The sequence below is a fragment of the Rhipicephalus microplus genome, chromosome 1 (assembly GCF_043290135.1).
Source record: "Rhipicephalus microplus isolate Deutch F79 chromosome 1, USDA_Rmic, whole genome shotgun sequence".
NCBI classification, from domain to species: domain Eukaryota; kingdom Metazoa; phylum Arthropoda; class Arachnida; order Ixodida; family Ixodidae; genus Rhipicephalus; species Rhipicephalus microplus.
The window spans coordinates 232,927,860-232,943,411 of NC_134700.1; the positions used below are offsets into that span (position 1 = coordinate 232,927,860).

Below are 15,552 nucleotides of genomic sequence, written 5' to 3' on the forward strand. Positions count from 1 at the left end.
AGTGCTTAATGAAAAAAAAAACGTCGCAGGGATAGCTGGTACATGATTAATACGATATATAGTTGCGGCACAGTAAAATGCGACAGAAGAAGTATCCTTGATGACTTCGTCTGTCGCCTTTCTTGTTTAGCTGTGCCACTATTCTTGTATTAACTATAGACGGTTTTGCTGCTTGGAAACAAACTAGCGCGCGCCAGACTGTCTGCCCAAGAAGACTTCCGCAGCGTCATTCCCGGTAATACTTTTTTCGGTGGCCCCGGCGGTGTTTGCCTGGTATGTTTGCGCTTGTTGCTGTATTTTTTCTGGCGCATTTGTCCGGGTGTGTTTGCAGCGATGTCTAGCGACCAGTGTTGCGGAATGGGCACCTCCATTTCATTCCGATGCCATTCCGGAGAATTGCAACTTGTCGTAATTCAATTCATTTCAATTCCCCGGAATGGAAAAAAGTAGGCCATTGGCAGGCCAATTCCATTCCTACAATTCCTCAATATACGAAAGTCATATCGTGATAGCTTTATCGAGCTAAGATTGATTGTAACAACATAAAGCTGACATCAACAGACGAAAAAGAACGGCAAAACTACGCTTAACACGTTACCACGGTAAAGGGATAGTGGCTTGGTGACTTATCATGTGCAGCACAACCACACTGCCATAGTTACCATATAGGGGCAGTTCTCTCGCTACCTATGGTATTTGCCTGGTGAGCACAGTCTTGAAAAAAAAAAGTTGGCAAACAAATGTACTCATCGTGTAATGACGTCTAGTGCAACGGAGTCACGCGAGATATATATATATATATATATATATATATATATATATATATATATATATATATATATATATATATATATATATATATATATATATATATATATATATATATATATATATATATATATATTGTGGGCATTTAGTATACGCATCCTCTTCACCGGTACATTATCATCATTATCATGTGTGGCTCATGCATCCCCATCGTTGTCGCGTAGCATCATCATCTTGGTCCGATCATCTCAGCTGTCGGCTGCCGGTTCTTCGGGCCTAATAAAGACTCCATACGTGGTGGAGCGTGCTGTTGGATCCCCCGCCATCCTCTCGACCACTCTACCCCCTGGAGCTACGTTCAGGTCGCCGCTTGGGCCAGGTGTCCGGAAATATGTCGCACCAAGAAGAGGTCGGTGCTGCAGCCGTTCCCACTCCGCCACCGCGTGCCGCGCCTTTTCACGTCATTAACAGCCTCCAGCGTGAGCCCCATCCCTTCGCTGGTATGCGCGGGGAAGATGTGGAGGAATGGCTGGACGATTTCGAACGGGTCGGCGCTGCTAACCGGTGGGATAACACCTACAAACTCGCTTACGTGTCATTCTACCTCACGGGTGTCGCGAAGACGTGGTTCCTTAACCACTTCATGGACATCCCCGACTGGTCAGCCTTCAAAGATCAGCTTCGCCATGTCTTTGGCACACCGGCTGTCCGTTCAGCTCTCGCAAGGAAAGCTCTTGCGACTCGGAAACAGCACATCGGGGAGTCGTATACATCCTACATCGAGGATGTCCTTTCACTTTGCCGCCGGGTTGACACCCCAATAACAGAGTCAGACAAGGTACGCCAGCTTCTTAAGGGCATTGGAACCGTCGCATTCAATGCCCTTGCAATCCAGAATCCGGCTACCGTTGCTGACGTTGCGACAACCTGTCAGCGCCTCGAAGAACTTGAGTCGATGCGCCTACAACCGGACAGTGACGCGGCCCGTATTACGACTGATCCAAACCTACGAGAAACGATAAGGGTGATAATACGCGAAGAATTAGAATCAATGGGATTCACACTACCATCAGTATCTACCATTCAGCCTTCTTCAACGTCATTGCGGGATGTCATCAGGGAAGAGCTCACGTCCATGACCCACATGGCCAACCTGCAGCCCATTGTCTCTCGTACTCTACCATCGTTCCCGCACACCGCTGCCGCACCACCAGGCACCGTCAGCTCGACGTCCCCGCCACGGACGTACGCGTCGGTTGCTGCCGCACCTCCCACAAGCTTTCCCACGAGCTTTTCATCACCACCGCGTGAGCCGTCACCTGTCCCTCTGACTTCTCTCTCTCCTGGTGCAGTTAGCGCAAGCTACTACCCTCCTCATCGATCGACTCGGCCTACGTGCTATTATTGCGGCTATCGTGGTCACATTGCACGCTTTTGCCGCAAGCGCCAGCAAGACGAGCGCCGAGGGTATGACATACGCGAACGGGACTATACCGCAGGAGCCTTGTACCAGGGTCGCCGTTATTCGTCACCGCCGCGTCGGTCTCCATCTCCGCCAGCATCGGGTGAACTGCGCAGTAGTCACCGATCAACCCGACGCCGTTCACCGTCGCCTTACCGTCGCTCTTCTTCTCCTCTTCAGCCCGCTTCCCTTACTTCTGATCGGCGTCCGGAAAACTAAGCGATGCAGTTTTTGGAGGACAAACTGCATTCCAACACAAGACTCCAATTCCTCCAGCGCGCCCCTACAATATGATTGCGGTCACAGTTGAGGGAGTGGACGTTGATGCTTTGGTGGACACTGGGGCTGCGTTTTCTGTTATTCTTGCTGATTTGTGTGCCCGTCTTCGAAAAGTCACGACGCCTTATGATGGACCGACACTGGTTACAGCCCAGGGAACAATGATTCGCCCTTCCGCTCTCTGTACTGCCCGTGTACTAATCGACGAAATTCTTCATCATATAGAATTTGCTGTGCTATCCCCGTGCTCCCATGAACTCATTTTAGGCTGGGACTTTCTTTCCTCTGCTTCTGCGGCTATTTGCTGTGCACAACGTGTCGTCCATCTTACTGACACGGACCACTTGCTCAACGACGAAACCTACAGGCCACTTCGACTCATCGCTGCAGTAGACATCGAGTTATCACCAAACGAACATCAATTAGTGACAGTTTTGTCCAACGACGTCGACTCTGGTGACATTTTGGTCACTCCGTCACCGTATTGCCTTAATAAAGGCATAGCTCTGGCATCAGGTGTGGCTCGCTTCAACGATGGATCAGCTGTCCTCGCTGCTACGAACACCACACCAGATAAAATTTTACTGCCGCGGGGCACTATTGTCGCCTGCGTTGCCGATCTGGAGCCTGTATGCGTCGTGCCTCTTACCCCTGCCTCCTCTAAAGGCCATCCTGGAGAACATGCTGCTTCCTCGGCCTTTACAGCAGCCATCAACAAGGACTTGACAGACTTGCAGAAGCAGCAGCTGCTTGATTTGTTGCAAAAGCATGCAAACTCTTTTGACGTTCATTCATCCAGCCTGGGTCAGACAACTGCTACAGCACATCGTATTCAGACCGACGGAACATCCATTGTGCATCGTCGTCCGTACCGCGTCTCCCTAGCCGAACGAAAAATCATTGAGGAAAACGTAGACGATATGCTGCAACGGGAGATAATCCGACCCTCAACCAGTCCTTGGTCGTCTCCAGTGGTTTTGGTGCGTAAAAAAGACGGTTCCGTACGATTTTGCGTCGATTACCGAGCACTCAATAAGATCACTAGAAAGGACGTATACCCCATGCCACGCATCGACGACGCCCTAGATTCCTTACAGGGTGCTGAATACTTTTCGAGCCTCGACTTGCGTTCGGGCTATTGGCAAATCCCCATGCACGAAGATGATAAAGAAAAAAACTGCGTTTGCAACGCCGGACGGCCTATACGAATTCAATGTTATGCCGTTCGGTCTATGCAATGCGCCCGCAACTTTTGAGCGCATGATTGACACCGTGCTGCGTGGCCTGAAATGGAAGACTTGCCTATGTTACCTCGATGACATTGTTGTCTTTTCATCGACGTTTTCTCAACATCTGCAACGCTTGGACGAGGTCCTGACTTGTCTTGCGGGCGCTGGTCTTCAAATTAACACCAAAAAGTGCCATTTCGCCAGCAGATCTATCAAGGTACTCGGTCATATTGTGAGCAAGGACGGAATTCGCCCAGACCCTGATAAAACTGCTGCAGTGCTTCGCTTCCCTCGCCCTGACAAACCAAAAGATTTGCGAAGTTTCCTTGGTCTCGCCTCTTACTTTCGGCGATTCATACAAAACTTTGCCTTCATAGCCGCACCACTTCATAAGCTACTTGCTTCCGGTATGCCCTTTCAGTGGTCTCAGGAATGTGAATCAGCTTTCGACAGGTTGAAGAGTGCCCTCACGACCGACCCTGTACTTGCTCATTTTCACGATGATGCACCGACCTTCCTGCACACAGACGCTAGCGGCCGCGGTTTAGGAGCCGTGCTCCTGCAACGCGACAACTCTTCGCGAGAGCGAGTCGTTGCATACGCCAGCCGCGTCCTCTCCGCAGCCGAGAGGAACTACACGATCACCGAGCAGGAGTGCCTCGCCATCGTTTGGTCAGTACAGAAATTTCGTCCATACCTGCATGGCCGCCATTTCACCATTGTGACCGACCACCATGCTTTATGTTGGCTTTCGACACTCAAGAACTTGTCGGGACGCCTCGGACGCTGGATTCTACGCCTTCAAGAATATGATTTTGAGATCGTGTACAAGTGTGGCAGGAAGCATAATGACGCCGATGCTCTTTCTCGCTGCCCACTACCAGCGACTCCACTCGGGGTTTCAGTCGTCAATTTGCACAACACGCCCTCGGAGTCCACGTCTACGGCGGTTTCCTCTCTCGCCTCTATGGACCAGCTGCCTTCGGACGACCCGCACGATTTTCCTTCTCGACAGTTGGCTGACCCATACTGTCGACGTATTATAGACTACCTCACTGGCAGTTCCCGTCCACCTAATGCAAGGCTCCGTCGCCAGCTCTCGCAATTTAAGCTGGACAACTCGGTGCTGTACCGCAAAATTTACCATCCTGACGGTCAGCGCTGGGTTCCCGTTCTACCCCGATCGCTTCGGTCCGAAGTCCTCAGGGCACTTCATGACCATCCGACTGCTGGTCACCTTGGTTACCATAAAACCTACGATCGCCTTCGAAGTCGGTTTTATTGGCCAGGCATTACCACTAGCGTAGCTCGGTACGTCGGGTCCTGCACTACCTGCCAATGTAGAAAACTACCAACATCTGCTCCCGCCGGTAAACTACAGCCTCTTCCGTGCCCAGCCACACCATTCGAAGTTGTAGGCGTCGATCTTTATGGCCCCCTCCCAGTCAGTGCTGCTGGAAACCGGTGGATAGTAACAGCCATTGACCATTTGACGCGCTACGCCGAGACGGCATCCGTTACTACAGGCTCAGCTTCTGAGATCGCCGATATCATCCTCCGAGCCATTATACTGCGTCATGGTGCTCCACGTGTGTTGCTCAGTGACCGTGGAAGGGCCTTCCTTTCACAACTAGTGAACGAACTTCTTCAGGCCTCCGGCACAACTCACAAGACTGCCTCTAGTTATCATCCCCAGACTAACGGCCTCACTGAGCGATTCCACCGCACTCTTGCTGACATGATCGCCGCCTATATTCAACCAGACCACAAAAACTGGGACGTTGTTCTCCCATTCGTCACTTTCGCCTACAATACGGCCATTCAGCGAACAACCGGCTACTCGCCATTTTACCTAGTTTATGGACGCTCCCCTACTACTTTCCTGGACGTCTCCTTCTTTACCTGCCAAGTGAATTCATCTCCATCCTCTTCAGAGGAATACGTTTCACGACTCGCACAGTGCCGCCAACGAGCTCGTATAAACACTGAAGCCCGCCAGGAAGACAGAAAGCTAGTTTATGATGAATCGCATCGTGATGTATTCTTCCAACCTGGAGACGAAGTGCTCCTTTTGACGCCTGTTCGCACACCTGGTTTGTGCGACAAATTTCAGCCTCGGTTTATTGGACCGTACACAGTTCTTGAAGAGACTTCACCAGTGAATTATCGCGTGACGCCACTTGTAGCCCCAGCAAATCGCCGTTATCGAACTACAGAGGTCGTCCATGTCTCCCGTATGAAGCCCTTCATGCGACGTTCTTTGTCCCCTTGACTTGCCGCGGCCAGGCTGGCCGCTTTCACGTGGGGGGAATTGATGTGGGCATTTAGTATACGCATCCTCTTCACCGGTACATTATCATCATTATCATGTGTGGCTCATGCATCCCCATCGTTGTCGCGTAGCATCATCATCTTGGTCCGATCATCTCAGCTGTCGGCTGCCGGTTCTTCGGGCCTAATAAAGGTCTTCCAAACCAAGACTCCATAATATATATATATATATATATATATATATATATATATATATATATATATATATATATATATATATATATATGTGTGTGTGTGTGTGGTGTGTGTGTGTGTGTGTGTGTGTGTGTGTGTGTGTGTGTGCATGGTTTACTAAAGGCCTGACCACACGTTATCCGTCACAGCGCGTCGGCGCGGGGCTTTCTGACGTGGCGCCGCATCCTAGTCCTATAGAGAGGGAAAGAGAGGGCGCCTGGTCACGCGTTTAGTTACGCGAAGCTGCGCACTCGAGGGTGAGGCGCCGCGTCGAAATTCCACGCGCTGACGCGCTGCAACGAACGTGTGTGGTCAGTCATTAACGAGTACACTGCGCAAGTACTGTCCACGCTGACACATAAAGATAAATTAGCCAGTGTGCGGCGATCTCTATTGACGGTGGCAAGACAGGCGACGAGTCATTTCCTCGCAGCAATGCGAACCCACTCACAGCCGTCGTTCTCATGAAGAGCAAAAGCAACGCAACTAAAAAAAAACTCCCAAGAATTTCCCCGAGGGTGAACATGGTTAAGCGCGAATACACGAGGTGATGCTATGAGGGGGAGTAAATCCGTTGGCATTCGCCAGTGAGTTAAGGTAAACTCCCCTGTGAGATCACATTTCGATTCCCAGGAACCATTAGACCCTCTCGGGAAATCTTGGTGAGTTTATGCGTATATGTGAGAGTAAATTCGCACTATAATGATGTTTATGTCCGCGGCCCGCTTGCGCTCGGCATCACGGGCCCTTCGCCGCGCTGCCTTGTCTTCAACCGGCGTGACATCTTCAACGACGCGTGCAATGCTCGCATTCGATTGCGTTGTACTCGTTGTTGGAGGTATCGCAGTCGAGATTGATGGCTGCGACGGATCCATACCTATGACGACTTGCCGATCTCGAGCAAGTCGTGGCGGCGCGCGCAGCCACGGAGCGGAGGGCGGAGCGCGCGCAATCACGTGGTGTGTGACGTCGCTGCGCCGTTGCTACAGACGCTCTTCTCCGCTCCTCGCGCCGTTGCTAGGGGAAAGGAGGAGGCGCACCGCGGCAACACCGAGAGGGTGTTGACCACGGACGGTATATTCGGGGTAACTTATAAAGTGCATTCGCACTTAAAACGGGCACCGCGACGCACGCTGTGCCGAGACGTTGGTTTGAACAGTACACGTCAGTGATGAGGCTCCAGCTACAAAAGAAAAAAACCACCTTTACGGTGGACTTTTTGCGTCAGTCCGCTTTCAGGCTTTCCTATCTATTTCAGGTGCCAGTGCACTTATCTGCTACGGGTGGCAGACGACGGCGTCCGACGTGTCCCTCGTGAATTCGACTACTGTCTGAGCATCGCCTCTGCGCCATTAGAGTATGCGTTGAGCTCTACTTGCCTTTGGTGAAGTTCGCTGAACAAGTCTATGCGGTCTTTGTAATCTATGCGGTCTTTGTAAGAATCCAGTTTTCTCGCCCGATCATGGAGGCGGAAATGTTGTGGGCCCCCGTGTGCTCAGATTTGGGTGGATGTTAAAGAACCCCAGGTGGTCGAAATCTCCGGAGCCCTCCACTACGGCGTCTCTCATAATCACATGGTGGTTTTGGGACGTTAAACCCCACATATCAATCAATCAATCAATCAATCAATCAATCAATCAATCAATCAATCAATCAATCAATCAGTTTTCTCGCCCGATCGCGGTGCGATCCAGACGCTCTACCATAATCTCTCACAAAACAACGTTTTGACTTGAGATAGCAAATTAGCTACGGGTCGCAGATTGCATCCCGGAACTACAGAGCAGTTCCCGAGTCGCGAGCGCTTCATCGGAATTACTCTGTCTGCAGCAAACATCAAAACGCAAGCAGCCGCGGCCGGCAGCGCAGCCTATAGTCACCATAAAACAAGGTCAACAATAAATTTTCCGGGGTGAATTTACGGTGAACGCAAAATATGGCCAGAGAACGGCAAACGCTGGTAACACAGTCCATAACTGGTGCTTTATTTAAATATGAGAGAAATTTTCTTGATTGAAATTTTATTTGGTAATGTGGCGCCGAAACAAACCTGGTTTTCCCTGTGTTTATATGAGTACGCCCTGGCAATACATTATTTGCACAATTAACTATAAGCACCATAATGACCCGGAACATTGTTGAAGTTCTGCGCGTGCATGTCCTTTTTTTTTTGATAACCAGAAGCGTGTACTCAATTTTTCGAACTTTTTTTTTGTTAGGCCTACATACGTAGGCGTCGAGTGATGTGGGAGCAAGGGCGGCTACCCCCCTCACACTCCTGGGATTGCAGATGTTTTTCTCTGCAGTGACGACAAACTGCGCACCTTGATTAGCACACGTCGTTTTTGCACATCCGTGTGAGACGGCCTTTGTTACACACTATGGACAGATCTTGCCGGTTATGTCACGGCAGTGAAAGAAGGGCTGTTGGATGCCCCCCCCCCCCCCCACATGTGGATGCACCCACTGCAAAAAGTTCTGCGGAATCCCTTCTTTGTGTACTTAAAAGCTGTGCACTGCCGGCTAGGCTTAAGTAATAAAAGTGTCGCAGGATACATGCACGCCGCTGGTCTCATGTCATGGCATAGCGAACCCACATCAACGTTACTCTATGAAAAAAATGGTGCCATTGCAGCAGTCCCTTACATTTTGGCAGGCATACTGCGACGGCGTGTACAGCTGACCCGTCTTGGTGAGCGGCGACTGGAAAAGGGTCTGCACAACGGGCAGCTTGGACTGCCGTAGAAGCTGTACGATCTCCGTGGGGAGGAAGTTTCGGTTCTTCTCCACAAAGCAGCGAGCGCCGTACACAACCTGCAATATAGGGTGCAATGCGCAACTTGGCACTACCGTATATATAGACTCTTTCACTGTTTACAAACACAGCCCCTTGATGACATCCGGTTTTGCCCACCGATGTGGCAAAATAGCATCGTTGGGCAAGAAGAGTTTTAGAAAATAGCCCGCGGACTTTCTACACTTTCTTCTCTTTATTTGACAAAATATATTAAAATAAACGTTCTTTCGAGCTACACAAAAATTAGAGAGATTTCCTTGAACTTTTGCACGTTCCTTTTATCTGAAAACTAAAGAGAGACACTTCTTGCATTTAAAAAGAACTTGAAAACGTGCTTTCAGTTCCGACGTTTAAGAGGCGTGCGGGAGCGTATCTTGAAAGGGCTGTACATTGCATATCCTTGCTGCACAGTCTTCATAATAGCGATGAAGGGCAATAAGGTCGTCAGTCTTGTGATAGGCTGGTTATTGGAGAGTCACACTGTGTGTCGCTAACGATACGACTACCACGCTACTGTAGAGCTATGTTTGCTGGATGGCTACATATTGGGAAATAGTCACCTTGCCAGCATGATGCCTGATGGTGAACTGCAGGGCGTTGGACTTCGGTCGGATGTAATACTTGGACTTGATATTGTTGTGGAACTTGTCTGCACTCAGGAGAAAAGAAAACGGAAGTGACGTCAATTCAATGAGCGATTTAAAAATACTCCACTGGCTGCCAGCACTAATTGATACCGCATTTTCGGACTTTTGAACTACCATGAGAGCTGCGAGCAACACGCCACTCATATATGTATAAACACGGGAGTAACCGACCGTAGTTGCGCACGTTATCGCCGGAACTGCTGCCTTTCAAGCAGCAGCATTCTTGGCCAGTTAGATATCATTGAAGTCGGGGTGCGCAAGGGCATGCTGCGTGATATACTGCTGTATTTCGCGTGCATCTGCAGCAAGCAGAAATGCACTGGTATAGTGGACTTGGAAGGAAAAGTGCTTAATCAGACGTTCTGCAAACTGTTGTACAACATTCTAGTTTGAATTTCTTCCCGATTCTTTCCTTCAAACGTCGTCATCATCATCTCATCATCATCACATTCATCATCATCATAATCATCATCATCACCACCACCACCAACACCCCCACCACCACCCCTAAGCCTGACTACGTCCACTGCAGGACAAAGGCCTCTCCCATGTTTCGCCAGTCAACTCGGTCCTGTGCTTGCTGCTGCCGTTTTATACCGGCAAAATTCCTAATCTCATCTGCCCACCTAACTTTCTGTCTCCCCCTAACCCGCTTGCCTTCTCTTGTATTCTGCCTGATTAAGCGGAACGCAAGAAGTTATAATGTATTAATGAAGAGAAAGGAGCAGATGTCCACGGGGAGGCTACTACTCAATAGGGAGTTTTAGCTTATACGTATACTTCTTTACGTTACCGTGTCACCGGATACCGGATAGAATCTGCGCATGCGCGAGTCTTTACGGAACGTGAACCTTTACGTAACGTAAACTACTCGCCGGATAGGCTTTACGTTCATGGCCCGGAGCAAGCCACCGAGTCAAGACAAGCCGAAGCAGAAGCGCCAATGGCGAACACGTTGTTTGACATTCGCTCTGTCATCAGCGGAATCGATGTCTGGGCGCAAGCGATTTACGCTCAGCGATGACATCGTTCTAGTAAAAGAGGTGTTATATGTAAATCCTTCCCTTGACCCTGCGAGGTGGCTGAAGATAGCCGATCGGCTTTCCGAGATGCTTGGCAGGTGCTTCAGCATTCGCAGTGTCAGGGAAAGGCTTAACTTAATCCTCTTGCGTTTTTCGCGAGATCAGAAGAAGAAAATTAAGAGGTAAGTGCGTCTCGTATTGGACTTTGTTATCTACTGCTCTTTTCCATTGACAAAAATTGTGATTACTGGCTCCGCAATAGCTCCGGTACAGAAGAGGTGCTGTCCGAACTGGAGGACCTCCTGCAGCAAGCGGCTGACATAGCGCGCGAGTGCGGCTACACGCTACCGCCGTCAACCGCACGACAGCTCGCTGAACGCGACGGCATTAAAAAAAAGTAGAAAGAGGATTGAAAGATGTAGGTATGAAAACATGTGATTACGAACACGAGAAATAGTATGACTTGCTCCATCCAGTATAGTCAGCAAAATGCATTCCGTCGCATCGTCATAAGGTGCATCGGCATATTTTAAAACTATGGCTGATGCTAGCAGGGGCCGCTGTATATCTAGGTCATAGGCACAGCAGGGCGGGAAGGGGTAGCGTTCATACGCCGTTCCCGACGAACTATACGCCCTTGTTCTGGGGTTCTTAAAATGATCGATGCTCAACAGAAATTGCACCGATGGCGTCCACGCTGGTTTAGCCCCAATCATTCGCACTCACCGATGAGCGACTGGTCTGTCGCGTTTGGGAAGTGGCTCTCCTCGTCGAGCAACGCCAGCAGTCCCAGCGGTCGGCCCAGGAACATGTCCAGCACGGGACGGTTGTCGCCGAACGATACCGGCTGCACACTGAGGCCCTCGTTCAAGTATTCTTGCTGCATGAGATGCGATCGATGCGTGCGTGATGGTCACCCTCATTACAGACATCTCGCTAGTGCCACGAGTGTTGCTGCCTCACCTGTTCCCACGCGAACACGTGCTGGTTGAAGAAGAACTGGATCTGCTCGTTGGCGATGTTGATGCACAGCTGTTCCAGCGAGTTCTTCTGCAGGTCCTCGAAGCCGAAGATGTCTAGCAAGGCCACGGACAACGGGAGACCGCTGCAATGAGTTGAAGAAAGTTTGGATGCTTGGTATTCCGTGCATCAAGCACTTGTGGGCACTGAAGGGATCGTGTGAATCGGAGCTTGCGAGTACTGCTACTGTCGTAGCGTGGGTCGTATAAAAGAAGAGGTTAAGTATTAATTTGAAATCTTGTCATACGTTGGTCATGTGTACGCTCAGATATATAAGTATATTTTTAGAACTCACTGAGGGCATCACACCTGACGCCGTAGTACAGGCTCCAAAAAAGTGAAATTTTGGCACGAAATACGTTGGATTGGATAAGGAATGGTTAGTTAAGAGGAGAAGTGGACATGTGGTAGTATTGTGACCAGTAAAAATAGCCTTTTCTGACTTTGTCGCCTTCGCAAAGGGTTCTTCAAAGTGGAAATGAATTCAGCCGAATGGCATATCCCCAGCAAGTGCCGCTCATTTTGGTCAGTCTAGATAACGACCATAGCCATATGACTTACTAAAACTTGATATATTGTATGTTTCCACATTCTATTTGCCTTAGCTTATGGTTTTTGCAGAGTTGCACTCCTTTATCACGTCGTTAAACACAGTGTGGCACAGCCATGTCCACATTAGGGTAGCAGACAGGAAGGGAAAAGGAAGCAATTTGAAATTCACGGCAACTGAATATCAACGCAATACTGACATGGCGATGCGTCCCAAAGCCAGGTGCCGGTTGATCTGGTTGACGATCCAGTCGAAGAGTCGCGCGTACAGGGCCTTTGCCATGGCGTCCCTCGCGCACTCGGCCTCCTGTGCCGAGTTGCATCGAGTGATCACTTCGCCGCGCATCACCATGCTGCTCGAGGTGAGCGCGTCCCGCAGAGCGTTGCCCTGAAGTCCCAGCAGCTGCGCAACTGTTGGCAAGGTAGAATGGACGGGTGTGTGGAAAGACAAGTCATCAAGTCAGGTCATTAATTAATTAATTCATTCATTCATTCAGACTTTATTCAAGACAATTTACAATTGTCCTAGGAGACGCAGCGAAAGGCTCGAGTGCAGGCGTGTAGAGCCTGTTGCTTAATGGCTCGGTCAATCGATTATTATTGTTGCAAGTGAAAGCCTCTCCAGACGACGCAGACTGGTTGCTAGAATTTATTAGAAAAAAGCTTCAGCTGTTACTTGTCCTTTTGAAACATGCGTTTTCCACTCCTGTAAAAACCTTAGCTTGGGGTTGACAGTATTAACAAACAAACAAACAAAAACATGGAAATACATAATCTTGTTGATGCCCATCGATAAACCACTGCTCTATTTTACAATGCACTTTTAACAATATGTCAACGAATTTGTTAATTAATATATTTACCCTCTGGGCGGGCCTTTCGTGCACAGCTAGGGGATGCTTGCGAGGCAAGCTAACACAAAGCTAACGTAACGCTCATTAAGAATGCGCCTATGCCACGTATGTATATATATATATATATATATATATATATATGTATATATATATATATATATATATATATATATATATATATATATATATATATATATATATATATATATATATATATATATATATGCTTCGGCTTCTGAGGGTGCCCTGTTAAGTGGTTTTAGGAGCGAAGCTCCTCTTAGTCTTCTTACCTTGTCCCGCGCGTCAGGCGTAACCGGCAGTATCTTCCGAACAGCGTAATAGATGGCGCTGTCTCATATAGAAATACATAAAAACTGCAGTTGAGTTAGGATATCCTTAACGGTGCTACACCGCTACTCTCCGATTGGCTTCTGCGTGGGCTGTGCATGGATGCGCGGAGAAGGAGTGCCTTCCAAGACCGTCGCCGTACATGTCGTATCGTTGGTGGGGCATGGGCGAAGCTGGCGCGGAGGGCCGTGGCGACTCGTGCTTGTCGCCAGACAGACAGACATACAGAAAAACAAACAGACAGACGGACGGACACAGGGACGGACGGGAGCTTGGACAGAAGCACGGATGAACGCACGGACGGACGGACGCTTCGCTGAACTCGTCATCATTCACCCCGTTGATATGCCGTGAACTTTTTTTCACAAGCTGCTGTTACATATAGCGCTAGCTGTATGAATTGGGTGTCAGAAATTTCAAGGATCCAGTTAGAATAATTTAAATGAAAGGGCTGGGTGCTACAGACTCAGTGGAGAGTACAAGCGCTTTTACTCGCCCTCAAAACTTTTGCAAGAATGTTCAAGAAATAGAAGAGATTTACGTAGTCTTGTGCCTGGGAAACAATATCACGATGGCGCTATTGATCATCACTCTCTTATTATTTGGCAGTGATGCTTGCGAAGATGCAACGACGGCTGCCACCGTAACGCGCACCGCCGTTTGCAATGAAGTAGTAGGAACGTCGCAAAGGTATACATTCTTTGCATCACAAGATGCACCAGTGTGAAAGAGCACAATGCGCCATGCTTCTGATCATGTCCGTAGCCTCTAGCTCGCGCGCTCGACGTTCTATTTTCCATAGTTCTATATAGTATGAATGCAACGCGCGCGCAAAAAAAAAGTGTAATACAAAATATGGCCGTACTCTGTGTACCGTTACGTATTTGTATGTGCGTGCGCGTTTTTATTGAAGCCGCACAGTACAGCTTGCTCACTGCAACACCAGTAGCCCCTACACGTGGGTAGGGGCTACTGTAGGGCCTTCACCCCACCTTCCTATAAAAACGCATACAGACCCGACCAAGTCGAGTAGGGAGTTCTGGAACTAGGTTTGAAGACGTTTAGTAGAGGTCGCCGCTGTTGTATTCAGAGACATCTTTGTCCCACAACGGCAACAACACCAGCTCCTCCGTCAAATCGACGTGGCAACGATCAGAACAGCCAAGGAGTCATCTCGAGCTAACGCAACCATTTATCTCCAGTGTAAACTATAAAACCACGTGTTGCAATTTAGTTCGGGTTGGTAATGTTAACGAGGCCCAGTTTCCTATTGCCTTGGAATGCGCTAGCACGATTAGCTGACTGTGAGTTTAGAAGCGTTGTGCACAAGTTTCGCTCGTTTGTTTTATACTTGCACACGCTAAGGTATGTATAGTTCGAAGACGGCAAAGAAAAACGAGGACGTTTCGTGCTACTGCAGCGGATTAGTCCGTCTCGCTTGGCTGAACACGTTAACGAGTTGCAAAGCGATGAAGATGTAGAAGGGCCGTTACCAAAGTGAACCAGCATATCGCGAAAGCAAAACGTGCTTTTCTTATCAACGAATGCTAGCACGTGCTCGGTGCTGAGCGAGAGCTCGCACCAAAGTTGGAAGCACTACGTTAGACGTGCGAATGTACGGCGCATGGACCGCGTTCCGCGGTGCGTAACCATGGTCTGCCGTCGGCCGACGGAGCTGAGCCGTGCAGTGGAGACGTGACGAATGAGAAGAAAAAAAAAAACGCCGAGACATTGTAGCGATCCATTTTATCGCTCACCAATAGGGATCTTCTCGGCGTTGACGATGATGCACGTGTCGTTCTGGAACGTGGTCTCCGCCTTGCGCACTTCTACGTCACCCAGATGCACGATGGCTGCCAGGATGCGGTAGATGGTGTCCGTCTCCTGATCCATTCCGCCGTGAAAGAAGACGTTGCAAAATGAGGAGATGAAGAAGGAAAAAAAAGGACACTATTTTTGGCCTTTGGCAGGAGAAAAGCTTTTGGCAGCCTGACCTCACAGCTCAGCAGCACAAAAAGCCCTGCGAGCCTCTCTGAATCGCTCACCTATGCTTGTATTCTCCCTTTTATTCC

The 15,552-nt window shown here is 49.2% G+C and overlaps 1 protein-coding gene across 4 annotated transcripts in view; it reads right to left on the reverse strand.

Annotated features, from left to right (window-relative positions):
• Nucleotides 1-15,552, reverse strand: part of LOC142761647 (myosin-IIIb-like) — a 410,699-nt gene that overhangs the window by 13,988 nt on the left and 381,159 nt on the right. For all 4 annotated transcript variants that reach the window (XM_075891600.1, XM_075891602.1, XM_075891601.1 and 1 more), the window contains exons 20-25: nucleotides 15,238-15,364; nucleotides 12,479-12,689; nucleotides 11,673-11,814; nucleotides 11,436-11,589; nucleotides 9,601-9,689; nucleotides 8,890-9,057 (exon numbers count right to left, since the gene is read on the reverse strand). In XM_075891600.1, the coding sequence (XP_075747715.1) occupies nucleotides 8,890-9,057; nucleotides 9,601-9,689; nucleotides 11,436-11,589; nucleotides 11,673-11,814; nucleotides 12,479-12,689; nucleotides 15,238-15,364 (891 nt within the window). The remainder of the gene's footprint in view (nucleotides 1-8,889; nucleotides 9,058-9,600; nucleotides 9,690-11,435; nucleotides 11,590-11,672; nucleotides 11,815-12,478; nucleotides 12,690-15,237; nucleotides 15,365-15,552) is intronic.